The sequence below is a fragment of the Macaca mulatta genome, chromosome 2 (assembly GCF_049350105.2).
Source record: "Macaca mulatta isolate MMU2019108-1 chromosome 2, T2T-MMU8v2.0, whole genome shotgun sequence".
NCBI classification, from domain to species: domain Eukaryota; kingdom Metazoa; phylum Chordata; class Mammalia; order Primates; family Cercopithecidae; genus Macaca; species Macaca mulatta.
In genome coordinates, this window is record NC_133407.1 from 45,748,839 (window position 1) to 45,776,737 (window position 27,899).

The window sequence follows — 27,899 nt, forward strand, 5'->3', positions numbered from 1 at the left end:
ATGCTATGAACCAGGCACTATTCTAAGAGCTTTACCTTTAATCTTCATAACTTTATGAGTAGATACTATTATTATTCCCATTTTACAGATGGGGAAGTTGATGCTTAAAGAAATTTAAAAACTTGGTAAAGGTCATTTACCAAGTAGCAGAGCCCAGATTTGAATCTAGATAATCTGGCTCCATAGTCTGTCTTCTTAACTTCTACATGCTTTTATTACTTGTTAGAAAAAGGGAAAAAACAAAACTATGTTCAATGTATAGAACTGATTTGTAAACTTTTATTCAGTAAACTTTGAATATCAACCAATCAGTATTTAAAGGTTTCCTTTTACTTTTTTTCTTTTTAATGTGTGTGTATGTCCTTTTCAGTTTGTCTCCCAGTCTAACTGCCAGCAGTTCCTGAACACTGTTTGGTTTGGACAGATGTCAGGTTACCGACGCAAGCCCACCTGTAAGAAGATAATGACTGTTTTGACAGTAGGCATCTTTTGGCCAGTTTTGTCACTTTGTTATTTGATAGCTCCCAAGTCTCAGTTTGGCAGAATCATTCACACACCTTTTATGAAATTTATCATTCATGGAGCATCATATTTCACATTTCTGCTGTTGCTTAATCTATACTCTCTTGTCTACAATGAGGATAAGAAAAATACAATGGGGCCAGCCCTTGAAAGAATAGACTATCTTCTTATACTGTGGATTATTGGTAAGTATCAAGTTAGTTTGAAAGGTTTTGTCTTTATTTAGCCCACTAATTCTTTCTTGCTTGATGGCATTGTGAATATTGAGTTCAATTTACAATTTCACAGTGTTCATACCACAAGAATTTGAATACTTCCATGATCACTGAAGACTTAACTAACATGTCTGTAAAGATAAATGTTCCTGAACTTGATGATAAGGAAGCATATCTCTTATTTAATATTTCTTAAATACATGGAATTTTAAAATTATTTATTCTCAGACTCTACAGTTATTCATGATTGTAAAACAGAAAAACAGCTTTAACACATGAATGCTTTTTTGGTGTAAGAATATGAAGTTTTCTTAGGTATTTTGAAACTATTTATACTGTTCTGCATTTTAAAAGTTAACTATTCTATTTCATTTATAACATTAGTTTTCCTTTTAAGAACCTATGATCTTTTTGGTTTTTGTTTTGTTTTGTTTGAGACAGTCTCACTCTGTCGCCCAGGCTGGAGTGCAATGGCACGGTCTTGGCTTACTGCAGCCTCCGCCTCCCAGGTTCAAGCAATTCTCCTGCCTTAGCCTCCTGAGTAGCTGGGATTACAGGTGCTTGCCACCACACTTGGCTAATTTTTGTATTTTTAGTAGAGATGGGGCGTCACTACGTTGGCCAGCCTGGTCTCGAGCTCCTGACCTCGTGCTCCCCCCACCTCAGCCTCTCAAAGTGCTGAGATTATAGGCATGAGCCATCGTGCCCAGCCTACAACCTATGAACTTTTGCAGATACATCTTGCTTTATCTCTATTTTGGAAACATTATTTAATTTAGATTTAAAGGAGTCCCTGGTGACTCATTCCGTAAATCATTTCTTTGTAGTGATAGCCAGATCTCTTCAGAAATGATAGTTTTTTAAAAAGTATAAGACATTTTATTTCTGAAAATTATTTTTATAAGTATTACACTATATAATAAATATCTTAAATCACCTTCTACAGTTTTTACTCATCTTGCCCTCTGTGTGTCAGGGTGCGTGTGGAGAGTTGAGGTAGAATCACATTATCTGTTTATGGTATTTTAAAGACACTTTCTTTATTTCCATCTGTATCTTCTACCTTGTTTTTAACCTCAGCACTTCCCATCTGTCCATCTACTATTTGCTATAGAGTAAAAGGGTATTAAAATTTAGTCTTATATATGGCACAAAGTATTGATCATATTTATCTTTTGATTAATACGTTCCTGATTGTTTCAATTATTTAATACTTTGATAAGTTATTTCACAATGTTCAATTTTAGTTCTTCTTTAGCTATACAAATACTTTTTATATTTTAGAATGTTTATTTGAAAATCAGTTACTTTCAGGTAACTTGATTGTAATTAGAGTTTCGCTTTTAACAGTATTCAATCCATGATGCATTAATGTTTAAAATTAGGTAAAAATAATATACATCTAAACTCTAGGTTAAAGAGAATTAAATAATTCCTTCTTGTTAATATTTTTATTTCCTGTAGTTTTGCTCTTATCTAAAATTTAATATTTTAATTTAGGAAATAATTTAAACTTTATCATATATGGTTTTATATTGGATTGTGGGACTCTTTTCAATGTGAAATATGTTTGTATTGCTATTTGAGTAGTTAAAAAATTCCTGGAAGTATTTTACACATTAGTTTGAAGAGAATTGCTAAGAAGCACTTTCCCTATATTCATTTAAACTGTTTGATTGTTATATATTCCTTAGTCTTAAACAGATGAAATTTTATAACATTTATCTCTATAACCTATTGTTTAGTAGTAAGAAAGAATATTTTCTGTGTTTTGTTGTATTCAGCTTACCCAAGTCTGTATAAGAATCAAGTTAAAGTTTGTATGTCTTAGCAATGAGTAAAAACTCACCAAACTAAAATAGTCATACCACTCTTTGAATAGCATAAATATTACTACTGTCCCCAATTTTCATAATAATAGTAAAACTATGGTTCTTCCCTTTTAAGAATGATGATGCTGTTTTCAATGATATTACATGTATACAAACATGTACCCCCTTACACACATAATATGATGAATTTTCTAACCATATTCTACCTCACTAGAAGAATGCATGTGCATTAAGCCAGTAAAATTCCTGGAAGTATTTTACTTTCCTCAGCACAGCTTCTGCTTTGAAACAGTTTGATCTCAATAAGCCTTGCCAACGAAGTCTTCTTAAGCCTTTTATGTAATTAGGTCACTCTGGGCTTTTTTTCAGTATATAGATCCAAACCTGCTCTAAGTGAGCATGGAGGAGTATTTTGCTTGCTTGCCTAAAGTCATTGCTTAGTTCAACTTATTATTTCAAACAATGAACACAGTGACTTTTTAATTCATCATGACCAATTTTTGTATATTTGTTTTGTTTGCTTTCATTAGCTTTTCAGAAAAAAAGTAGGGTTAGGTTATAGTACGTAAAAAGAGAATAATTTGTTGAGGGATGCACAGAATATTAGTGGTATCCTTTTACTTAATTTTTGCTATTAAACATAATAGAATGGCTATTATAAAAATGTATTTTTTTAATGTCATGTACCTACTTTGTCTAAGCACAGGCAAAAGCAGATACGGCCCCTACACTCATGGAGCTTATGATCTAATAAAAGCCAAATAAAACCATCAAAAACTTGACTTGAAAATCATACAGATAGATGAAAAATCAAAAATAGATTAAGTGCTATTGATTAAAGGTCATAGTGTTAGGAGAGCAAGCATATTATAGGGGCATTTGCCCTAGTTAGGGAGGTGGGAAAAAACACTTTGAGGAAGTAATAAGTGAGCTAAGATCTAAAAGATAAATAGATGTCAACTGAGAGAACTGGGAGAGGAAGCTACTCTAGGCTGAGATAAAAGCACATTCAGAAGCCCAGTGGCAAGAGAGAATGGTACAAAGAAGGATCTGAGTAAAGGCTAACATTACTGGAGCAGGGAGAACCAGAAGAGCTTGATTCAAGATGACGCTGTAGAAACATATTTTACCAGACCATGCATGGCCTTGTAGGTCAGGTTAAGTAATTTTGACTTTATAGTAAGAACAGGGGGAAACCATTGCCTGCCTGAAGTAGGCGACTGACATGATCAGTTTTGCCTTTCGAAAAGATCATTCTATCTACAGTGTGGAGGATGGGCTGGGAGGATAGTGCTGTGGCAGGAGTAGATGGAGACCAATATTGATGCCGTTGCACTAATCCAGATGAGAGGTGATGGTACCTTGGACTTACGGTGATTGTGATAAAGAGAGAAGGTAACAGACTTGAGAGATATTTATAATGTAAGGCCAGTAGGACCTGGAAATACATAGTATATGAGAGGTGAAGGACAGGGAGATTATTAAGCAATATTGGTCTTTTGGAAAAGTACTAGATTTGGGGATTTGTGTGTTGGGGGTAGATCCTGAGTACAGTTTTGGATATGTTGAGTTTGAAAAGCCTTTGAGATATTTAAAAGGGATGGCAAGCAGGCAGTTTGTCTGGAGCTTGAGTTAGAAAAGTATGAATATCTGAAAATAGGTGGTATATGAAACTATAGGCATAGGTGAGACACAAGGAGAAAGAATAAATTGAGAAAAAGAGAGGACCTAAGATCAAACCCTTGAGAAATCCCAAGATGGCTGGGATTGCTGCTTTCTAATGTTATTATTAACATTAATTCTTAAAAAAAAAAAAAAAAAAAAAAAAAAAAAGACCTAAAATATAGAATGTTGGTTATGTAGTGTTTGCATTGCTTGAATTAGTTTAAACTTACTTTGTTCTTTTTGATCCAGCTTGGAAACATGGAATACATCAAGTGTATTAGCTTCATTTTTGTGGGGGTATTGCAGAGGAGCTGGGAAACTAACCAACTGGTCTTCACTGTACTTTCATGTCTTTTTTGGTCAAGTTTTCTCCAATTCATGTTGTAAGTTTTTGTTAAGAGTTTCTTTTAGGTGAAATATTGCATTTCACAGAAATACATTTCTGTAAGCATCTTTCTTAGTTTGATGTTTTAATATTAACAGGAGTGTATTTAAAGTTTAAATATAAGGGTTTTTGTTTGAAGATGTTTCATAAATAAGGATTTGCACACATCAGGATCTAGGATTAGACAATAATTTTGAGTCTTCAAGAAAGTATGGTCATAGAGGATTTGTTTAATATGTTTCTGCTCCACAGCTCTGAGTGGTAGGTGAAGGTTGAACATAAGAAATATCAGAAAGTTTTCATTCCTACTTCTTCCCCAAATAAAACAGTATTTGAGTTAATAAAATGTTACCTGCAGACTATTTCATTTAACATTTTTAGACAGTTTTCATCTATTCATTTTGAGTAAAAACATACTGAGGTGGAATTGTTAAAAATGTTTTTCTTGTCAGATCTGCAAATGTTTTAAAAACTTTTTTTCTCTATAAAATATGGGTACTGCATAATTACGATGTTTTGAACAGAGATCTTCAAGGATGTTTCTTGTGTTTCCCAGGGGAATTATTTTGCTTACTGATAAGCCAGAGAATGATTCTGATTGGACTAATTTGATCTCCCCCCATGTGTACTCTATTCTTTTGTTACTCTATATTCTTCCTGAAGATGACTTAATGAAGGAATGTACCATAAAATGATCCTGAATTATGTTACTGAAGTCTGGTACTCCTAAAAATATATAGTTATAGAGGAGCTTCTGGCCAAAAAAGGGAAAGTTTTTCTGTTTGTTTGCTTTGGTTCTTATTTTTGTATATTTATTCATTTAGCAATATTTTTAGCACCTTGTTTATATCAGGTACTTTTCAGGACATTTGGAAACATTGGTAAATAAAACAAAGATTCTTACCCTTGAAGAGCTTACCCAAAGTGGGGGAAAGGATAGTCAATTAATAATATACCTAATAAGTAAATTATATTCAGTGTTAAAAAAGAGGTAAGTACTACAAAAGAAAGGTAAAAGCAGAGTTAGGAGAATTGGGAGTGGGGGACAATTTTAAAGTTGCAAAGAGTTTGCAATTTTAAATAGGGTAGTCAGGGAGGGTGATGAGCAAAGACATGAAAAAGTGAAGTAGTTAGGCAAATGGATCTCTGGGTGAGGAGGGTCCAGCCTGAAGGAGGCCAGTATAAAGGCCCTAAAGGCAGGAGTCACGTGTTCAAAGAACAGCAAGGAAGCAAGGAGGCCAGCGTGGCTAGAATAGCACAAGGAAAGATTAGTAGGAGATGAGGTCAGAGAGGATAGGTAATATGGAGCCTTGCAGGCCATTGTAAAGACTGGTTTTGATTCTGAGTAAAATGGGATTTAAGGGAGGGTGCAATGCCCACTATGCACAATCAGCAGCAGTGGTTTTGTTTTTTTTGATATTCGCACTCACAGAACAAAATAGGCTGAAACCTGGTACTAGGTTTACTTAAATTTGTAGAAGTAAAAGATTTGAACTTAAATATATAAACTTGAGATCCTTTGCCATATAGATGATTTTTAAAGCCATTAGATTGGGTGAGATCATTAAAGTAGTAAGTTTAGGTAGAGAAAAGAAAAGGATTAGGGACTGAGCCCCTTGGGCGGGGGTGTGTGTATGTTTGTGCACGCACATCCATGTGTATGTGTCCGTGTGTGTGTATCCGTGTGTGTCTCCGTATATGTATGTATCCCTGTGTGTGTGTCCATGTGTGTGTATCCATGTGTGTTTGTGCCCATGTGTGTTTGGCATCAATTTATTTGGTTTCTTGTATTTGTTCCACATCCAAAGATGAAACTTAAGGTTATTTTCTTCAAGTCATATGAAAGTTAAGGTTATTTTCTTTCAGATTTTAAGAACTTTTCACTAAAATGTTTTTGTTTTTGTTACTTTTCTTTTGAATAAGGCTATAGGTGGCCCAAGGATTATTTATTTAATATTTAGTTTATTATTGAATTAAGAAAGTGTTATCTGATTTTTTTCTTCCTTTTCTTAGGGATGATTTGGTCAGACATTAAAAGACTCTGGTATGAAGGGTTGGAAGACTTTTTAGAAGAATCTCGTAATCAACTCAGTTTTGTCATGAATTCTCTTTATTTGGCAACCTTTGCCCTCAAAGTGGTTGCTCACAACAAGGTGACTATTTACTATGTCAATTGAAGGCACAAATTAAGTTTATTTTGGAAATAACTAAGATATTTAGCTATGTAACTCAGAGTTACATTGAGCCAGATCGGTGTCTGGTGTGTTTTCATTCTAAGCCTATCTGTGTGCACATAGTTTCCTATTTTACCAGTAGTTTACAGGGCGTGACGTAACTTTACATGATGGTTATGTATTATATAACAGGGACCATAGTTGATATTTGGTATACTTTATCTCTTTTTATCTACCCTGGGATTCTTTGAGACTGAAGTCCTTATTTCCTTACTCCCATTTTGCAAATAAGAAAAATGAAGCCTAAAAATATTAAACAACTTGTCCAAACCACACAGTAAGAAACCAAGACTGGATTTAAATCCTGCTCTGTCTAGGCATTTTCTTTCTACTACATGCCAATTCCTTATATCTGACCCTAGGTTCTTTTAGCTTATTAACCTGTATATACTTAAAATGAGAACAAAGTAACTTAAAATGATTAGTTTTAGATATCTTTATATCCGCCAGAAAGAGAGTTTCCATTCCATTCCATTCCATTATATAATATTTTACACATTTCAAATCATGATTATCAGCTTTAAAAGTGATGTAAATGTTATTTTTCTAATAACTATATATTTTATTTAGAATTTGACAAAAATCTACCCTTATAGATAACTTATAATTTTACTTTCATCAAAATTTAAGTTCCCCCAAGCCCAGAAAGGGTAATAAATTTTGTGTTAACTAACTTTGTTTAAACCCTGAGTTTAGAATTCTTCTGGGGTGTCACATTCAAGGAACTAAAATATACAATATTCTCTGTTTTTCTTTTTATTAGTTTATAGATTATTGAAAAGGCAAGCTCATTATATCATTTTACTTTATTAAAAAATTCTATTTAATTGATCAGTACTATGGAATATGTTAGGTATGTTCAGTGTCTAGAGTATGAAATTACTCAGAAAATAAAAATTGGTCATATATAGATAAATTGTTTGATAATGGAATTGAGAGACATTGCTTTTTCAGATTGATCTCTTTAGTTCTATAAGTGAAGTACCCATATAATTTATTATCCAAATCAGGACATTTTGAGAGTGAAAGGGGGCACTATTAATAATTATGCCAGGACAACTGGTACAGCATCTTAAACTATCCCAGGCAATGGGGACATTTGACCGCTATGTCTAGGTACAATAATGCCCTCTTTTTTATTTTGTATTTAAAAGGGGGGAAGAAACTCTAATTCCAAGTCAAGGAGTAGGTTAATGTAATATGATAGGGAATTAATTGACAGCACATGTACTTAACGTTTGTGTTGTGAAATTTAAGAAAACTAGCCAACATTTCATTGATAAAAAGTTTAATGATCATTTAAAAAATACTTAATTTTCTAAAATTTAAGAGTTTATGGAAAAACCTCTTCATATAGAGTGATAATGCCTCACATACATAATAATCTTTTATTTCATTAAAATATTATTTCTATTTAAAAAGAAGAACCCTATAAAATGTAAGTGGAGATCCCCCTATAAGAAGACAAAATTAAAATGGCTTTCTTTCAACAGTCAGAATACTTGCTTTTATTTTCCTAAATTGAGAGAGCTTATTTACCTTTGGCTTTTTCTTCCTAACCTTAGTTTCATGATTTTGCTGATCGGAAGGATTGGGATGCATTCCATCCTACACTGGTGGCAGAAGGGCTTTTTGCATTTGCAAATGTTCTAAGTTATCTTCGTCTCTTTTTTATGTATACAACCAGCTCTATCTTGGGTCCATTACAGGTAAATAATTAAAATTTCTTAAAGAACATTTGTTAGATGTCATTATTGTTACATCTTTCTACTTGTCCACTGGAATACTGTTCTCTCATGATATTAAAGCTAAACTTTGCTTTTGAGAATAAGTAGCAATTAGAAGGACACAGCATGTTTATCTGCTTTGCTTCTGGCTCAGTGATAATCCTTTGCTTTCAGGTATTCCAAGTTTATTACGCTGTGATCCATTAGCCTCCTCCCCCCACTCCATAGACATAGATATGTTTAAAATATAATTACACTTCAGACAGTAGAGTAACATAAAAATCTGCTTTTTGTCAAAATCTCACATTTAAAGTTTTAAATATTTTAGGTTATAAGTATAAAGGAGGACCTGTGCAAACAAAAATAATCATATTTGATGATTTTGAATAAGCTATATTTAAAAGAATACCTTCACTTTTGTTTAGTAAATATTAAATGTAATAAGTTGGAAAGTAGCATACTTAGAGCTTAAAAATTTATAGAGGCTATGTAGTTCAGCTTTATATTTTATAATACTTTATAGTTAAAGAAATTGAGCTTTTGAGATGGGATATGATTTGTCCAAAGTAGTATGATTATGTATGAGAATTCAAGACTAAATTTTCAGTCACTTTGCACCAAAGACAAGACTCACAATTGGTTGCATTTACCCCACAGAGTTTCGTAACTGGTTGTTTTCAGAAGGTGGGGTCAACTCTGCTAGCTCTATGTAATACTATAGCTTATTAATTCTGAAAATCTGAACAATATTCATTTTTCCTTAATTCAAAATTTACTAACAATTTAGATTGTGTCATATTTTTAAAGGTGATATTTTAAATAAAAGGCATAATTACCTTCTCCAAACAGGGATATGAAAATAAAATATATAGGAAAAACCTGATTTGATTAGGCTTGTGCTGTCATCCAGCAACAGTGTTTCCTGAAGTGTGGCTCTTTCTTAACCAAGTCCTGTGAGATGCTCTGAATTAAGTAAGTTTGGGATACACTGCATACTGTATACCTTTTTTGGGAATTGACAGTGCATGTTATCACATTAAAGCCTCTGAGAAAGAAAGAAATTTGTTTAGCCTTATTCAAATCATCATTACCTAAAGTCATTTAACCTCATACCTGTTTTTCATGAAATATGTGCAAGTCTCTGTATTTTTCCAAAACATAGTAAGCCATAGAAACACTGGCTTAAACTATCTGTTCTTTTGATTTATTTTTGTCACTAATATCATCTATGAATGCTTTAATCAAGAGTCTACAGTGTTTTTACATGCACATTGATTTTTTTTTTTTTTTTTAACTGAAAATGGATGACAGAACTAGGTTTCTATACTACAAATTTCTTTATGGACCCCTCTAAAGGGTTAAAAAGGAGAAAGTATAATATTGTTTAGGAATGAAGAGTCAATTTCTGACTTCTGTTTCCAGCCGACACGGAGTAATAAGGATTGGATTTACCCTTCTACCTAAAGCAATCAAAAAGGAAAAAAGAACAAAATATATGAAAGAACAGCTTATAAGAAACTAGACAGAAGGCAATAAACAACAGTGATCTCTAAGAAACAAGAAACAAAGATTACTCCAGCTTACTGCTTTGTGAGAATTTTTAGGCTATTGTGCAGAGTGGGTCATTGCAGTCAGAGCCTGGCAGAAATCTGGATTTAGAAGACTGATATGAGAGGCCAGTGAGACCCAAAAGACTAGAGTTTGCAGGAAGGGTACTGGAGAGGACACAGCAGCACAGAAAGAAAATTCTGTAGATCTGCAGTTGTCTCCCTTGAGTATTCAGCAGAGTACTGATTAGCATATGCATGTGAGGACACTACCTGGGGCAGGGAAAGAACCATCTCATCCGACAGGATTAGTGGAAACAGTACTTAGAGCTCACGTAGAGGAGAATGCCTGTTTAATACACTGATCATTGGGTAGAGTACTTAGAAGGGTCTTGCCTCAATACTTATCTCTAGCCTACACACTGCTCTGGTTTCAGCGAACAAATATTAAAAGCAAGATGTGAAAGGATTAAATTTTTTCCAAGTAACTTAAATGTGTTCATCAAAACCTATCCAAAAGCAACACGGATGTTAGAATTATCAGATAAGGACTCTTCAACAGTTATTATTATTGTGTTCTATACATACAAAAAGTTTAAAGTTTAGTAGAGACATGGAAGATGTAAAAAAAAAAAAACAAAAAAAAAAACAAATTAAACTTTCAGAGACGAAAATTTCACTGTGACATGAAACATGCACTGGATGTGATTAATGACAGATTAGACATTGCAGAAAAACACATTAGTAAACTTGAATAGGTAACAATAGAAACTATTCAAAATAAAATGGAGAAGAAAGAATTTTTAAAAGTGAAAAGAGTATCTGTGAACTTTGGTACAACTTCAGGCAGCCTAATATTAACACTAATGTAACTGGAATCCCTGAAAAAAGGAGAGACCAAAAAAATTTTTGAAAAAATAATAGCAGACATTTTCCAAATTTGAAGAAAACTACAAACCCACAGATCCAAGAAGTTCAATAAACCTCCAAACACAAGAAACATGAGGAAAATCACACCAAGGGACATCATATTCAGTATATCACTGCTGAAAATCAGCGATAAAGAAAAAATCTTCAAAGCAAACAGAGAATAACAGGTCATCATATACAGAAAAAGAAAGGTAAGGATGACAGTAGATTTCTTGTCAGAAACAATGCAAGCAAGGAGGCAGGGGAGTGATATTTGTAAAGCACTGAAAGAAAAAAAAAAACTGTCAACCTGGAATTCTCTACCTCGCAAAGTATCATTCAAAAATGAAGGTAAAATGTAGACTTTTCCAGACACACAAAAGCTAAAAGAATACATCACTGGAGACCAGCACTACAAGGAACATTAATAGAAGTCCTTCAGGTGGAAGGACTACAATAACATAGGGGAATATGGATCTAAACAGAAGAATGAACAAAATACAAATATACCCAAAGGGAATGGTAACTACAAAGCTAAATAGATAGGCATTTTTTTGTTGTTTCTTCTCTTGCTTTAATGAAGGATGCCAGCTAATCCACTTCAGCAGATATAAGAAACATGATTGGGCATAAATCAGTAATGCTTTATATTTTAAAGAAAAAAAGACATGAAGATAGAATCTATACATAATTGTGGTAACAGTAGTAATAACAGCAAACATTTATTGAGCCCTTACTATGTGCCAGATACTGTTCTAAAGTCTTTATTCACATTTATTACCTCATTTAATCCTCACAACCATTCTAAGAGGCAGACTCTTTTATTTCCATTTTACAGAGGAAGAATCTGAGGCATAGAGACATTAAGTAACTTGCGCAAGGTCACATGGTTGGTAAGTAGCAGAACTGGGATTCCAGCCTAGGTGGTTTGGCTCCAGAGCCAGTGGTCTTAATCACTATACTAAATCACCCTGCAGGTTGTATAATATTAAAGAATAATATGATTCCCTCATTAACTCTTATTGTATAATAACTTCTGTGGGCAGGCTTTAATAATTTACAGATTTTAAAAAAATTATTCAAGTCACATGTTTCAAATGAATTAAACAACCTTTTACACTGACAGTTGGATAATTTAGACAGAACAACCCATGACCACACAGCACTCTGCCCTTTTTTCCTTATTTCCTTTTTTCCTTACCTGGTCCCAGGGTGGGGCCCTCTCTCAGGTCCCACATGCTTCCTGTCTTTATTCTTGTAGCTTAGTACAAAAGATGTGATTATTAACAGTTCCTCCTGCTCCAAGACTCTGCTGCGTGGGTCCCTGATTCTTACCCATCTGTAGCACATACTGTTGGAAAAATGGCACACATAGACTTACTCAAAACAGGGTTGCCACAAACAACACAGTATCTTGTGGACCACCACAAAGTGAAGTGTAATGAAATGAGGTATGCTTATATTTTGAGAGCAGTTACTGGTACTAAGTAGTGAGAGGGTTCTAACTGAATCTGACATTTAAAGTGTAGGGTGGAGTGGGTTGAGGAGGATAGAAGAGAAAGAGGCAAGGCCTTCAGAGAAAGCAACCCTTCAAGGAGTTTTACTCCTGCTGTCCAAGGGACTGTCAAATCCAAAATCAATCCAGAGAAAGCTAAAGTTTATTATGATTGTCATATTTGATAAGACCCAGACATAAAGTCTAGTGGACCTGTTTGCCCTTCCTCTTTCTTTCTTCCCCTTCCCACTGTAAAACATCACCACCTTTTCTTTGGTGCTATGCTAACAAGTCCTTACAAAAGCAACAAGTCTCCCACTTCAGCTTGTTTTTGACCTCATGCTTTCAGGCCTCACATCTAGAGAAACTAAGTGGAAAAAATATTGGTTTTTTTTTTGGAGGGGAATATGTTATTTGGGAATTTTCTCAAATATTAATCCCTTTTCTTCCCTAAAGTTCCTCCCCTTCCTACTTCATTTAGGATAGGAGGTGCATTTCTTTCCCAGAGGTTGAAATGTTTCCTAGGGAAATCTGCCACATCATGTGATTCTAGACAGTTTAAAGGCAGCACTTACATTGATTAGGTTTCTCTGAGGAGGAGCCCCAAAGCAGAAGTCTCTGGCAAGGATTAGTTCTGGGGTGGTGACGAGCAAATCAGACCAAAGGAGGGGAGCCCTTGAGGGTCTGTGCATGCATTCCTAGGCCTCAATATTTACGGTACTTGAAAGTGCTTGTATCTAAATGTCTTGCTTTTCTGTTTGGTCTAATTATTAGAGCTACTGATATTACAAATGAATGAACATCCCCTTGGATTCTGACAGGTTGGTTCAAAATCTTGCTCCATCACTTACTGTTTACAGTGTCTGTGAGCCTCAGTTTCTTAATCCGTTGTTGTGAGGATTAAATGGGTCAGTGTATGTAAGATGCATACCAGAGTACTTGACACATGGTGGGCTTTACATAAATGTTTAGGTCCATTTTTTCCATTCCTTTTATAGTTAGTTAACTATGGCAGACCTGAAAAATAATACAGGAAAACTTGGAAAGCTTAGTACTTGAGACATGAGTGTGTATTTTATTTCTAGTGAATTGTTTGGTTTTACTGGATAATTATCAGGTTTTATTTAGTAGCCTGTATAATATAAGTGGCATGTTGGTGCTGCTTCTAATGAGTAAAGAGCTATTTCAGGTGTTTTGCATTTTTGGTGTATATTATAGTTAGAGAAACCGAGGAGTCATGTAGTCCAGAGGTTCCCAAACTGGTGGGGCTGCAGAATCACCTGGGGAGCACGTTCAACCTAGATTCTCAAGTCCTACCCTCAGAGATACTGGTTAAATTGATTGGGTTAAAGCTGAAAAATTACATGCAGATGCACCATTTGACTGTATCCCTTGTATAGATCAGGAAACTAAGGCCCAGCTCACACAGTGTTAGAACCAGGACTTGGTGTTAATTAACTAAGTTAATTAAGAAACTAGGAAAATGGTAAAGAATCATTCAACATTTTAATTAATGCACCAGGCTCTGGAGCTTACTAAGACATGGTGCCTGCTCTTAAAGACTGCTAGAGGAGACAAACATAACATAAATACTAGTATGAAGTCAAAAAGACTGTTTTAGCAATAACAACGTTACTTTGGAATCATGACTGAGGAAGTATCTGGAGAGAGTCAGGAAGGCTCCTTAGAGGAGGTGGCATTTGATCTGAGCCTTGAAGGGATGAGAAGCCTGCCTGGCAAAGGACAAAGGGGGAGATAACATGCAGAAGTGTGGAGTCATAAAGCACAGTGTGCTTGGAGAAGACAGCCTATCCTTTATAGCTGGACTGTGGATTGGAGTTGGGGAAATGAGGCTAAAAAAGACAGGCTGGGCTGGACACTGAAGAGACTGAAGGTCTCTTTGCCAGGAATTTTAATACCACATGTGCAAAGGAGGTTTTTGAGCCTGGGTGGCTTGCTTAGATAGAACTTTTGGACAGATAATTATGGCTTTATTCTGGAGGGAGATTTGGAAAGACAATGACTAGAAATTGTCATTATTATTGCTTTCTTTTGTTAGCAACTTTTGTAATTTAATGAGCCTAATGATAGCAACCTTTTCCTTACGAGGGATTTAGGTTGTTTTTGTTGTTCTGCATAGTACTCGTGTGTATGAGGCTTTTTGCCTCTGTTATTTCTAAGGATAAGTCTCCAAAAATAGTATTAACAGATCAAAAGATATGATCCACCTGACACCTCAGTATTTTTATTTTTTTACATAGAGTGTGTTAATTTTCTGTAACACAAGCAGTATAAAAATAGTTTCACTACATTAATAGCATTTGGTGCTTTTTTTAAGTTACGCTAATTTAGTGGTTTGCTTTAATTTCACTTTTTCTGATTAGCAAGGATTTTTTCCTCTGTGTGTACTAGTATTAACTCCTATGTAAATTTCAGTATTAATATTTTAATTACCTTTCTCTTTTCATTTCACAAGTTTTCATATTTCTTAAGTTAAACTGCCAAATAGTTTTTAAAAATATTTGAGAAAGCATTAGTATTACTTTTACAAATACATAAACCTTATAATCTCTCAATGTAAAATAAATTTACTGTTTTTAATATTTGCCTCTCACATGAATATTTGGTTAGTATCTTCAAGCCAGTATTCACCTAAGTGGCATCCACTGTTCTACTTTTAGTTCTTCTTGTATAAGAACCAATATCATGCTATTAAACAACAAGTCAGGCCAGGCATGGTGGAACACACTTCTAATTGCAGCACTTTGGGAGGCTGAGGCGGGAGGATAGCTTGAGGCCAAGAGTTCAAGACCAGCCTGGGCAAAACAGCAAGACCTTGTCTACAAAAAAATTTTAAAAATTATCTGGGCATGGTGGTATGCGCCTAGTTTCTCATGAGGCTTGAGTGGGGAGGATGGCTCAAGCCTAGGAGGTCAAGGCTATAGTGAGTCATGATTGCACCACCATACTCCAGCCTGGACAACAGAGTAAAACTCTGTCTCTTAAAAATTTCTTTTTAAATTTAAAATTTAAGCAAGTCATGAAGTTTGTGGTGTTCTCATTCAGAATTTTTTACCTTGATATTGAACTCGATTACATTTATTTAAAACATGTTAAATTAAAACTACTTTGACTACATGTTTTAAAATTAAAATTATATCATACATGGTCACTATTGGAAAACCTGATTTACCTGTAAGCTTACAGTGTCCAGACTTTCCTCAAGGTGATCTTTTCTGTAGTTATCAAAAGCAGTTACTGTATTCTTATTGTCATAAGGGATTGAGTTCTCTACTGAGTTCTCTACTGAGATGGTATAGCTTTATTCTAAGCAACCACAATCTGAATGGATGCTTTTCTTTCTCAAGGTGATCCAATAAAGCTGTCATTAATTAAGAGGAAAATGCATTTCTTCTCCTTCTTACATATTTTGAGTTTTCTGATTCTAAATGTCCCCCGCTTCTTGTGTCAGAATTTTATAAGGGGGCCAAGTGAGGGAAGCATAGGCCTTGAAAAGTACCGCATGGTCTAGTCAAAAGCACAAGTCAGGCATATTGGATCTCTCCACTCTGGCAGAGTCTGGGTTACTAGCTTGTGGCATGCCTAAGAATTTAAATTCACCTCTTCTGCTTAAATAGCTGGTCCACTTTAGTGGGCTGGAAGCATCTGGCCAATTGCCTGTGGCTACCATTTTGTATCACTGAAAGCAGGGATGTGCTATGCTGGCAGACTTGGGCCAATTAGGAATTTTATTTGAACTTTGATGTAATTAATTATATAAATTTGACCTATTAAATTTGAGGAAGGGTTGTTTCAAAACACTAATTTTTGTATATCAAAAATAATGAGGCCAGGCACGGTGGCTCACGCCTGTAATCCCGACACTTTGGGAAGCTGAGGTGGGCAGATCACTTGAGGCCAGGAATTCGAGACCATTCTGGCCAATATAGTGAAACCCCATCTCTACTAAAAATACAAAAACTTAGCCAGGCGTGGTGGTAGGCATCTGTAATCCCAGCTACTTGGGAGGCTGAGGTAGGAGAATCGCTTGAACCTGGGAGGCAGAGGTTTGTAGTAAGTCAAGATCGCGCCACTGCATTCAAGCCTGGGCAACAGAGTCTCTGTCTTTAAAAAAAAAAAAAAGTCTGCCTTCTATACCCTTAGTTATATATACTTCCATAAACATAGTTAACAATTTCTTGTGTAAACTTCCAGAAATTTCCTATGCATATTAAATCAGATCTATATTAAAATATGTATCTTGTCTATCCTTTAACAAAATAGAAATGGGAGCCGTTCCACATATACATACAGTTTTACACCCTGCTTTTGGAACTTACTGTCTTACAGCCATCTTTGTATGCTAGCACATGTAGATGTTCTTCATTCTTTTTAAAAACAATGTTGAGTAATGTTATAGCTCTTTTAGAATTTGTCTAGCAGGCTTTCTGGTTTTTGCAGGAAAGTCCCCCCCCCAAAAAAAATAAAAACTAAAAACAATATTGAGGATTTTCTAAAATTTTTTTGCTACCTCTAACAATGCTGCAGTGTAAATCCTTGTATATACACGCATCTTTGTGTACTTCTATCTACTGGTTAAATTTCTAGGGATAGAATTGCTGGGTCAAAAAAGTACTATCACATTATTCCCCAAATTTATATGCCAATTTAAAAACTAAGAATTTATGAAAAGTACCTAATCTAAATTTTGAAGGAGAATGAAATTAGGATTAAAGCTTCTATATGCACTATACATGTCTAAACTACAAAACATACTCACTACTAATACTGGACACCCTCATTTGGCTTGCACACATAGTATTTTCTTAAAATGGACCCAAAGTGAAAGAAAGTCTGTCACCTCAGCAAAAGAAATTAGGGCAGTCCCGTAGGAGGAAATGCTGATTTTAGGAACTGGTTTCAAAAGTCAGGTGAAATACTTTGCCCCATAATGATTTTATATTTGTAAAATTTAAGAAGCTATGTAAATATAAGCATTTATTTCTCTTTAAGTTTGAGCAGGGTATTTTCCTTTTATCCCTTGCAAATTCAGCCTTTTCTTAAATCTCCGTATCTCTGCCTCTATCTCCATAGCAACAATGTCCTCTGAAAACCTGATCCAGGTTCAAGAACATGCCTTCTAAACAATGATAGTGTTGGTATGATTAAAATGACTTTTTGTTAGGCAGCTGGATTTTCAATGTTTTTAAAATGCTGGTCTATCTCAACCAGACGCAATAGAAGGGGTGGCCTGTGGATTATGTGTTTGTCTTCCTTTTGTTGCTGGGTCATTTATATTTAATATTTTGTTTTTCTGATAATCTTAATGAATACCTGTGTAATATATTCCACAGATTTCAATGGGACAGATGTTACAAGATTTTGGAAAATTTCTTGGGATGTTTCTTCTTGTTTTGTTTTCTTTCACAATTGGACTGACACAACTGTATGATAAAGGATATACTTCAAAGGAGCAGAAAGACTGTGTAGGCATCTTCTGTGAACAGCAAAGCAATGATACCTTCCATTCGTGAGTGTCTTTTAAATGTTTTAGTAAATATATTTGTCTTTTAACCATCTTCTATATGAATTAGTATCTATAGAAATAGAACTTCAAATTTTAAGAAATTCCTTATTAATGTTCATAAACTTTAATAAATACTTATTTTTCATGAGTCACTATAGTAATCTTTACATACAGAATCTTAAACAGTGGGTCCAAGTTATTACCTTGTCTTCCCTACTGCAGTCTATCTTAACAGAGGAATTATTGGCATTTTGCGTGCTCTTAGCATTTTGAGCAATTCTTTGTCAGTCCCATATATTGCAAGATGTTCAGCATCTCTGTCCTTCAGGTATTAAATGTCAGTAGCAACTCTCAGTCATTGTTACAGCCAAAAACACTCACAGCTTCAACACTTTTTAAGAGGTCATTGGAATTGAGAATCATTAGAACTTCATGAACATTTTTTTCTCTAATGTATCATAAGGATTTGAACACCCTGTTTTGAGGTAAACAAAATACCTCCCCTCATTTTTAAATAAAACAATGGAGAAGGGGTGTGGAAGGACACATTTGTCATGTTCCTATTATGTGTCAACTATTCTTTAGTTATTTTGTGTGTCATCTTATGTAAAGAATAAGATTAATGAGTGTCAGTGTAGCCTTTACTATATACCAGACAATGCTCTAAGTGCTGAGCAAATGAAGCATTAGTAAACAAAACTATCCTGATGAAGCTTAACATTCTAGGGAGGTGATACAGGCAATAAAAAGAGGAGTAAAATACTTATTATGTTACACAGTGGTCGGGGCTACAAAGACAAATAAAGCATGAGCTAAAGAGCATCTGTGTGTCAGAGTTCAGTTTTAGCTAAGGAGCTAAGGAATGCCCCAGAAGAGATAGCATTCATGTGAGGATCTAAAACTGGTAAAGGAGCAAGCCATGAAGAAGATTTCTGGGGGAAGCGCATTTACAGAGAGAGAGAACAGCAAAGGCCAGTGTCCAGAGGTAGGAGCATGACTGGCATGTTCAAGAAAATGCCAGGCAGGCAGTGTAGATGCAAATGTGTTGAATTGGAGGGGGAGTTGTAGGAAATGAAGTCAGAAAGGTAATGGGGATCATGTAGGACCTTTTTGCCCTTGTAAGGATTTTGAGTTATTGAAATTGAGTTATTTGAAGGTTTTGAGCAGAGGTGTGACAAAATCTAATTAGATATTAACAAATCATATAGGCTGCCTTGTTGAGAACAGACAGAAAGGCAGCAAGGGGTTAAAGAGTTATGAATAATTTATCTTCTTAGGGCCTGTCTCTTTGTTTAAAGTAAGACATATCTGTACTGTGGAAATCAACATCATTTTAAAATAAAGAATTGTTCATGGATTATCAGTGTTTTATTTAAATAATTTTGATATAAACAAATTATTCGTTTTTGCTAATTTCTTTAATTGCCTTTTAAACAGAAATGCAATTGTCTTTACAGGTTCATTGGCACCTGCTTTGCTTTGTTCTGGTATATTTTCTCCTTAGCGCATGTGGCAATCTTTGTCACAAGATTTAGCTATGGAGAAGAACTGCAGTCCTTTGTGGGAGCTGTCATTGTTGGTACATACAATGTGGTGGTTGTGATTGTGCTTACCAAACTGCTGGTGGCAATGCTTCATAAAAGCTTTCAGTTGATAGCAGTAAGTTCATTCTTTTAAAAACTTTATATTCTCCTCAGACCATACTAAGTGCATACAATAGATAAGACAGCCAAAGATTATAAGATTATAAGAATTGAAAAATAGTATTTTAAAGTTAACTATAGATTTTTAAAATGTAAGTAATGTATAATAATTGCAAATGTTGAACAAAATTTTTTCTACAAGGTGTGGAAACATCCCCCATATTTGTGTGTGTGTTCCTATTCTACTTTGCTTTTTAATTTGCCTTTTATATAGAATCATGAAGACAAAGAATGGAAGTTTGCTCGAGCGAAGTTATGGCTTAGCTACTTTGATGATAAATGTACGTTACCTCCACCTTTCAACATCATTCCTTCACCAAAGACTATCTGCTATATGATTAGTAGCCTCAGTAAGTGGATTTGCTCTCATACATCAAAAGGCAAGGTCAAACGGCAAAACAGTTTAAAGGTAAGAAATTAGAAGCTTGAATGGCAACATAAAAGTTTTAACAATTCCTAATCTCAGATATTTCTTAAAGCAGAAGTATGCAAGTTCCTTAAGGGCTGGGGCTGTGACTGACTTTTTTCACTGCTGTGTTCCCTAATGTATGGCATTGCATCCAACATAAAGTAAGGATTCAATAAATACTATTGAGAGTGAGAGGGCTGGGCGCGGTAGCTCACGCTTGTAATCCCAGCACTTTGGGAGGCTGAGGCAAGCACATCACTTGAGGTCAGGAGTTCGAGACCATCCTGGCCAACATGGTGAAACCCTGTCTCTACTAAAAACACAAAAATTAGCCGGGTGTGGTGGTGCATGCCTGTTGTCCCAGCTACTCAGGAGGCTAAGGCAGTAGGTTCACTTGAACCCAGGAGGTGGAAGTTGCAGTGAGCCAGGATCAAGCTACTGCACTCCAGCCTGGGTGACAGAGCGAGACTCCACCTCGAAACAAACAAATGTGTGTGTGTGTGTGTGTGTGTGTGTGTGTGTGTGTGTATACACACACATACATATAATTATTAAGAATGAGAGACAGTACTGAGATTTTTTTTTTACTTTTCAGATTCCTCCAATATATAAAATTTCATCTCATAGTTTTAAAACATGGGAAATATTCGAAATACCTATTCTGTCACTGTAGCTAAAGAATGACTACTAGAATCAGCTCATATTTTTCTGGTTCTTCTTGAAAGCCATTCAATACATCAATAATTCAATATATGTTACTATAAACCAGGGGTTGGGACATTTTTTCTGTAAAGGTCCAGATAGTAAATAGTTTACACTTTTCAGGCTGAGACAAAATCGAGATACTGTGTAAGCAGTGATACAATAAGAGAGAAAACAAATTTTCACAAAACTTTTATGGATAAAATTCAAAATATAACAATAACAGTAATAATTTTTAAAATACAGATCTACTAATGAAAAGAATGGAATTCCTTTTGGGAGGGGATAAATTTTCACTTAACTAGAGTTTAAAATTAGTGTTATTATCAATTGATGATAAATGTTCATCTGTAAAATCTATTCTTAGCTCACAGGCTGTAAAGTCAGGATATGGACCATATTTGGCCTGTGGGTTGTAGTTTGCCAATCCCTGCTATAAACTAAGGATTCCTAAGACTAATTTTTTTCAATCAAAATAAGCATAAAATTAAATTTATTAAACTAATATGCAGGCTATATTTGTTTTAAACAAGTGTTGAATATTATACCATGTAGTAGCAAAACTGTAGTCTAATAAAGCATTTAAAGATGTGTTTGTGTCTGTGAATATATTTTTGAACTCTACCTCATTTAAATATTGTTTCTGCATATCCTTAGTATCATATTGTTGTTTTGAAGGAATGGAGAAATTTGAAACAGAAGAGAGATGAAAACTATCAAAAAGTGATGTGCTGCCTAGTGCATCGTTACTTGACTTCCATGAGACAGAAAATGCAAAGTACAGATCAGGCAACTGTGGAAAATCTAAATGAACTGCGTCAAGATCTGTCAAAATTCCGAAATGAAATAAGAGATTTACTAGGCTTTCGGACTTCTAAATATGCTATGTTTTATCCAAGAAATTAACCATTTTCTAAATCATGAAGAGAGTAATTTTCAATAACAGATCCAAAAGACTATATTGCATAACTTGCAATGAAATTAATGAGATATATATTGAAATAATTATGTAAAAGCCATTCTTTAAAATATTTATAGCATAAATATGTTATGTAAAGTATGTATATTGAATTAGTTTTTTAAAACCTTCTGTTAGTGGCTTTTTGCAAAAGCAAAACAGATTAAGTAGATAGATTTTGTTAGCATGCTGCTTGGTTTTCTCACTTAGTGTTTTAAAATGTTTTCTTTTTATGTTTTAGAGGGGCAGTTATAAAATGAAGATCAGCAAATGTGGGCTGATCTCCTTCATAGGATACACTTGAAATATAGAAGTTATGGTTTAAATATCTCTGTTTTAGGAGTTCACGTATAGTTCAGTATTTATTGTTTAGGAGTATAACTTTATCTAAAATAATAGTCTATTTTTTTCTTTTGTATTTTGTTATAATCTTAAGCAACAAAGAAAAAACCCTAATATTTGAATCTATTTATGTCTTTCAATTTAAATTCACTTCAGTTTTTGTTATTGTAATATATTTACTTTTACATGGTTATAATCACTTTATATTTTTAACATTTTTTTCACTTAATATTTTATATATACATTTCCATGTATTCATGTAGTTAGTCCACATATTTAAATTTTTATAGAATTATATAGTTTTTGAAAAATATAGTCAGTAGATGTTTTATTTTTTAGCTAGAGCATTCAATTATGTTTATAAGTTTGCGTAGCTACTTGTCGACATTTGGTTGAATTTTTTCATATCATAATAGTCCTATTTTTTTTCAAGTTGGAGTGAATGTTTATAGTTTTAAGATAGGAGACACTTTATCACATGTAGTCACAACCTGTTTTGTTTTTGTAAAACATAGGAAGTCTGTTTAATGGAATGATTTGTTTTATATTTGGGAATGATTTGTTTTATATTTGGACTAAGGTTCTTGAGCTTATCTCCCAAAGTACTTTCCAGAATTTAACATAGCTTCTATAAAAGTGACTTCATACTTATTTGTGGATCATTCTTGCTGCTTAAGATGAAAATCACTGGTTTTTTAAAATTAAAGAATAAAATATGTGTTTAAATTTTTTGTGTGTTCACATAAAGGAATGTAGCTAAAATGTTTTCATAGGCTATTATATATTCTTGCAGCATTTCCAGTTAAGAGGGTATTAAGTATATAATTCTCTTCTTAACTGAATGTCAGATGGTCTTACGCCACAGGGTGCAGGTAACCCTTGGTCTGTAAGCACCACCGATCCAGGGATCATTGTCTAAATAGGTTAGTATTGTGTTTCATCTTGCTTTTGCATTTTTATTGTTTAATTTCTAAATTTTAAGTGTTCCCTCTTTGGGGCAAATTCTTATAAAAATGTTTATTGTAAAGTTATATATTTTGTCTACAATGGGATTATGCACTTCCCAATTGGGATTTTACATCTGGATTTTTAGTCATTCTAAAAAATACCTAATATTAAAACATTTATAGAGTGCCTACTGTATGCATGAGTTGAGTTGCCTATGAGGTACATTTTGAATGACAGCATCGTGTAAGAAAAAAGGTGAATAAAATTTGACATTAGATGATAAATGGATGGAGTCTGTCTATTGTATTACCAATTTTTAAAACTTTAGATATACAGTAGTCCCCCTTTATCTGCAGTTTCACTTTCCATGGTTTCAGTTACCCATAGGCAATCATAGTCCAAAAATATTGAATGAAAAATTCCAGAAATAAGTCTTGAGGTTTTGTTTATTTCTTAGAGACAGGGTCTCTCTTTGCCCAGACTCTCTCTGCAGTGGCACGATGATAGCTCACTGCAGCCTCGAACTTCTGGGCTCAAGCAATCCTCCCGCCTCAGCCTCCCAAATTGCTGGGATTACAAATGTGAGCCTCCATGCTCAGACAGTTCTTAAGTTCTAAGTTGTTCACTGCTCTGAGTCATATGATGAAATCTCATGCCATCCTGCCTGGGCATGAATCATCCCTTTGTTCAGCATATTCACAGTATAGACTATCCACCACTTAATCACTTAGCATCATTCTCTGCTATCAGATCGACTGCCATGGCATCCCACTGCTTGTGTAACCCTTGCTTTATATGTAACCCTAATTTTACTTCATAATGGCCCCACAGTGCAAGAGTTGTGATGCAGGCAATTTGAATACGCCAACGAGAAGCTGTAGCCTGCTTCCTTTAAGTGAAAAGGTGAAAGCTCTTGACTTAAGGAACTTCAGGAAAGAGAAAAAATGTACATATGGTAACATCTACAGTAAGAACGAATCTTTTGCCTGGGAAATTGTGAAAAAGAAAAAAAAATTGTGCTAATTTTGCTGTTACACCTGAAACTGCAAAAGTTACAGCCACAGTGTGGGAAGTGCTTAGTTAAGATGGAAAAGGCATTAAATTTGTGGGTAGATGGTATGAACAGAAGCGTGTTCCAGTTAACAGCAGTTGGGCTCAGAAGTATCTGTGGTTTCAGGTATCCACTGGGGTCTTGGAACATATCCCCTGTGGATAAGGGGGGACTACTGTGCCATGTTTTGAAATAATCTGCCAAAACAAAGACCTGTATGTGAATATTTCTAGAAGCTGTATTCATGCTGTCAAACTGAAAACAACCAAATGTCCATTAACTAGTGACTGGATCAGCAAATTGTACATCCATACAATGACAATTTATTCAGCAGTAAAAAGGAATTGTATCAGTCACAGAGAAACAGAGCTACTAGGATATTTGCAGGCACACATGTATGTGTGTGTATAGTGATTTGTTTACAGGGATCTGACGTTACACAATTGCTGGAGTTGGTAAGCAGTCTCTGTAAGTCTCTGTTTTTTCATCTAATGCCGGAGCAAAGCTGGAAGTCCACAGGGTAGGCAGGTGGGAAGAAAAGATGGATGTCAAGTGGGAGAGATCAGGGACAAGCTGGAACCCATGAAGACAGACCAAGTCCCATGTGACTCCTCCCATCTCCAACTTTATGATGTGGTACCCTGTTGGAGGAGTGTTGCCCTTTGCCACTTGCTTTTGCAAGTATGTTGCTAAACATTCACTTGACCCAGGAATCAGAGAAGCTGAAGGAGGATCCAAGGAAAGGTGGGTCAGCTGTAGGCCTTGCTACTGCCCCATATTAGCAAAGTGAACCAGCAGATAAGTTACAGCACGTGTGAGCTGCAGAAGTGCCCGCATCAAGAACAAAACAGCTACTGCTTCACTTCTGCTCTCCAGTCTCGCGCTAAAATGTCTCTTGTAACTGGAAGCATACAAGGAAGGGAATTTTGGGAAATATAATTAGGCCTAGCCAAGTTGATACATTATAAAGCCACCGCAGGAACAAACTGCTGATATATGCAATAGCATGGATGAATTTTTAAAGTAAGTGAAAGAAGCCAGTCACAAAAGGCTACAATACTGCATGGTTCCATTTAGATGACATTCTAGAAAAGACAAAACTATAGGAACTGAAATCAGATCATTGAGTACCAGGGTCTAGTGGTCTAGGAGACAACTGACTGCACACTCATCAAACTGTATGCTTAAAAAGAGTAAATTTTAATGTATAGAAATTATGCCTTAACAAACAAGACAAAAAAATCTAAAATATAATGCTACAACATACTAAAATAAATAAGAAAATAGCAGTGGAATCTTCCAATTCATTACCACTGCCAAAGAAAGTGGTGCTTGCATATGCAAGTTGGTAGCCCATCACTCACACAGCACAATGGGGTACAGTAATAAATGCCAAGGTGAATAACTTTGTATTACTTTTTCAAATTCATTTTTGCTATTTGGGTTCTATGATTTTTCATTTAAATTTTGGAAACTATCAATTTCTAAAAAAAAAACAAAAAACAAAAAAACAAAAAAAAAAACACTTGGGATTTTTATTGGAATTGCTTTCAAACTAGAGACCACTTTGGTAAGAACTGACATCTTAACAGTATTGTCTAAACTATCAACATGATGTAGCTTCTCATTTAATTAAGTCTTCCTTAATTTCCCTTAGCAATGTTTTATAGTTTTTAGCATTGAAATCTAATAGCATTGTATATTAGTAACTAAAAAAATAGAATGAGATTCTACTCACATGAAATCCCAATGAAGACGAGGTTGCTTATCATTTAGTTATGTGTTCAGATTTCAAAGCTTAACATCTTTCCTTAAAGTAACTAGAGGTTGTTGTTATTAATTGTTTGAGGGATGCAAACCAACTGCTAATCATTGACAGTCTTTCTTAAAATGATAAAAACGGAAGTGCTCTTAATCTTATTAATAAATACTTATTATCTCTTTTCTACCTGATAAAGAAAACTTCGTTTGATTCCTTAGACTTCAAAATTTTTGTTTTCCTCAGAAAATACATGTATAAAATACCAAATAAATTGAGGGTATAGGTCCTGGGAGTAAACCAACTGGGTCTATTTATTCAGATTACACTAAGAAACTAGTAATAGTATCAGGGATAATCACTGCTCTGAATTTCTCATTTGTAAGTTAATTTATTAGTTTTCTGGCATCACAGCCCCATTCGTAAACAAGCTGTGTTTCTGAAAGATACACTTAGAAGAATTTCCCATTACAGTGCTTCTCTTCATTTGACAATTTCATATTATGTTTTCCTATTCTGCTCTCCCTACCCACTGACTGAAATAAATACTTCAGATATGCAACACATAAATTAGGAAAAATTTTATATGCTAGTTGATGCTTTAAAAATAACCATCTTCTGTAATCCCAGCACTTTGGGAGGCTGAGGCGGGTGGATCAAAAGGTCAGGAGATCAAGACCATTCTGGCTCACACGGTGAAACCCCGTCTCTACTAAAGATACAAAAATTAGCCGAGTGTGGTGGCAGGCACCTGTAGTCCCAGCTACTCGGGAGGCTGAGGTAGGAGAATGGCGTGAACCCAGGAGGCGGAGCTTGCAGTGAGCGGAGATCGTGCCACTGCACTCCAGCCTGGGCGACAGAGCAAGACTCCGTCTCAAAAAAACAAAAACAAAAATCTTTAAGAGACATGATTTCTGATATAAATTAAAGTATAGTAATAAAAGAGGCAAAACAGCAGGTTTGTGTAGGAGGTAAATGTATTTAAAAAAAAAAAAAAAAATGACTATCCCAGCCAGTCCAATATGTGATAAGTAAGTTCCTTTTTTTTTATCCTGCTACCAGCAATCTGGAAAATTATCTCTCCCTCTCTCTCTCCCCATTAGAAAGGTTATTTACCTGTAATCCCAGCACTTTGGGAGGCCGAGACGGGCGGATCACGAGGTCAGGAGTCGAGACCATCCTGGCTAACACGGTGAAACCCCGTCTCTACTAAAAAATACAAAAAACTAGCTGGGCGAGGTGGCGGGCGCCTGTAGTCCCAGCTACTCGGGAGGCTGAGGCAGGAGAATGGCGTACACCCGGGAGGCGGAGCTTGCAGTGAGCTGAGATCCGGCCACTGCACTCCAGCCTGGGCCACAGAGCGAGACTCCGTTTCAAAACAAAAAACAAAAAAACGAAAGGTTATTTAATCCATCCTTCAATTTTAGGTAAATTTATTCTTACTGAAAGATAAAATGGGCCAGGCACAGTGGCTCACGCCTATGATCCCAGCACTTTGGGAGGCCAAAGCAGGTGGATCACCTAAGGTTGGAAGTTTGAGACCAGCGTGACCAGCATGGAGAAACCCTGTCTCTACTAAAAATACAAAATTAGCCGGGCGTGGTGGTGCATGCCTGTAATCCCAGCTACTCAGGAGGCTGAGGCAGGAGAATCATTTGAACCCGGGAGGCAGAGGTTGCAGTGAGCCAAGATTGCGCCATTGCACTCCGGCCTGGGCAACAAGAGTGAAACTCCGTCTCAAAAAAAAAAGAAAGATAAAATGATTGAGTGCTGTTTTAAGAATTTTAAGGAGGAAAATACACAAGCTGCCTCAGTAACTCATTCACTCATTCAGAAATTGAATTAATTCTGTGAGGTAATTCAGCTTCTCATTTTAAAATTCATTTCCTCCATTTTTATTTCAACAGAAAAAGCAATCACAATATTTTCTGTGTTTGCTTGAATGCAGATGTCTTCTTCTCCCACCCAC

The 27,899-nt window shown here is 35.2% G+C and overlaps 1 protein-coding gene and 1 non-coding gene across 4 annotated transcripts in view; both read left to right on the forward strand.

Annotated features, from left to right (window-relative positions):
• Positions 1 to 23,404, forward strand: part of TRPC1 (transient receptor potential cation channel subfamily C member 1) — an 82,326-nt gene extending 58,922 nt beyond the window's left edge. For 2 of the 3 annotated variants that reach the window (XM_015131922.3, XM_015131924.3), the window contains 7 exons: positions 371 to 707; positions 6,633 to 6,772; positions 8,419 to 8,562; positions 17,886 to 18,061; positions 19,516 to 19,717; positions 19,976 to 20,170; positions 21,551 to 23,404. In XM_015131922.3, coding sequence (XP_014987408.1) covers positions 371 to 707; positions 6,633 to 6,772; positions 8,419 to 8,562; positions 17,886 to 18,061; positions 19,516 to 19,717; positions 19,976 to 20,170; positions 21,551 to 21,778 — 1,422 coding nt within the window. In that variant the 3' untranslated portion in view covers positions 21,779 to 23,404. 3 annotated transcript variants of the gene reach the window in all.
• LOC114676555 (U7 small nuclear RNA) lies at positions 16,941 to 17,002 on the forward strand. The gene has a single exon (XR_003727611.1). It is a non-coding gene; the product is annotated as a U7 small nuclear RNA (small nuclear RNA).
• Positions 23,405 to 27,899: the final 4,495 nt, after the last annotated feature.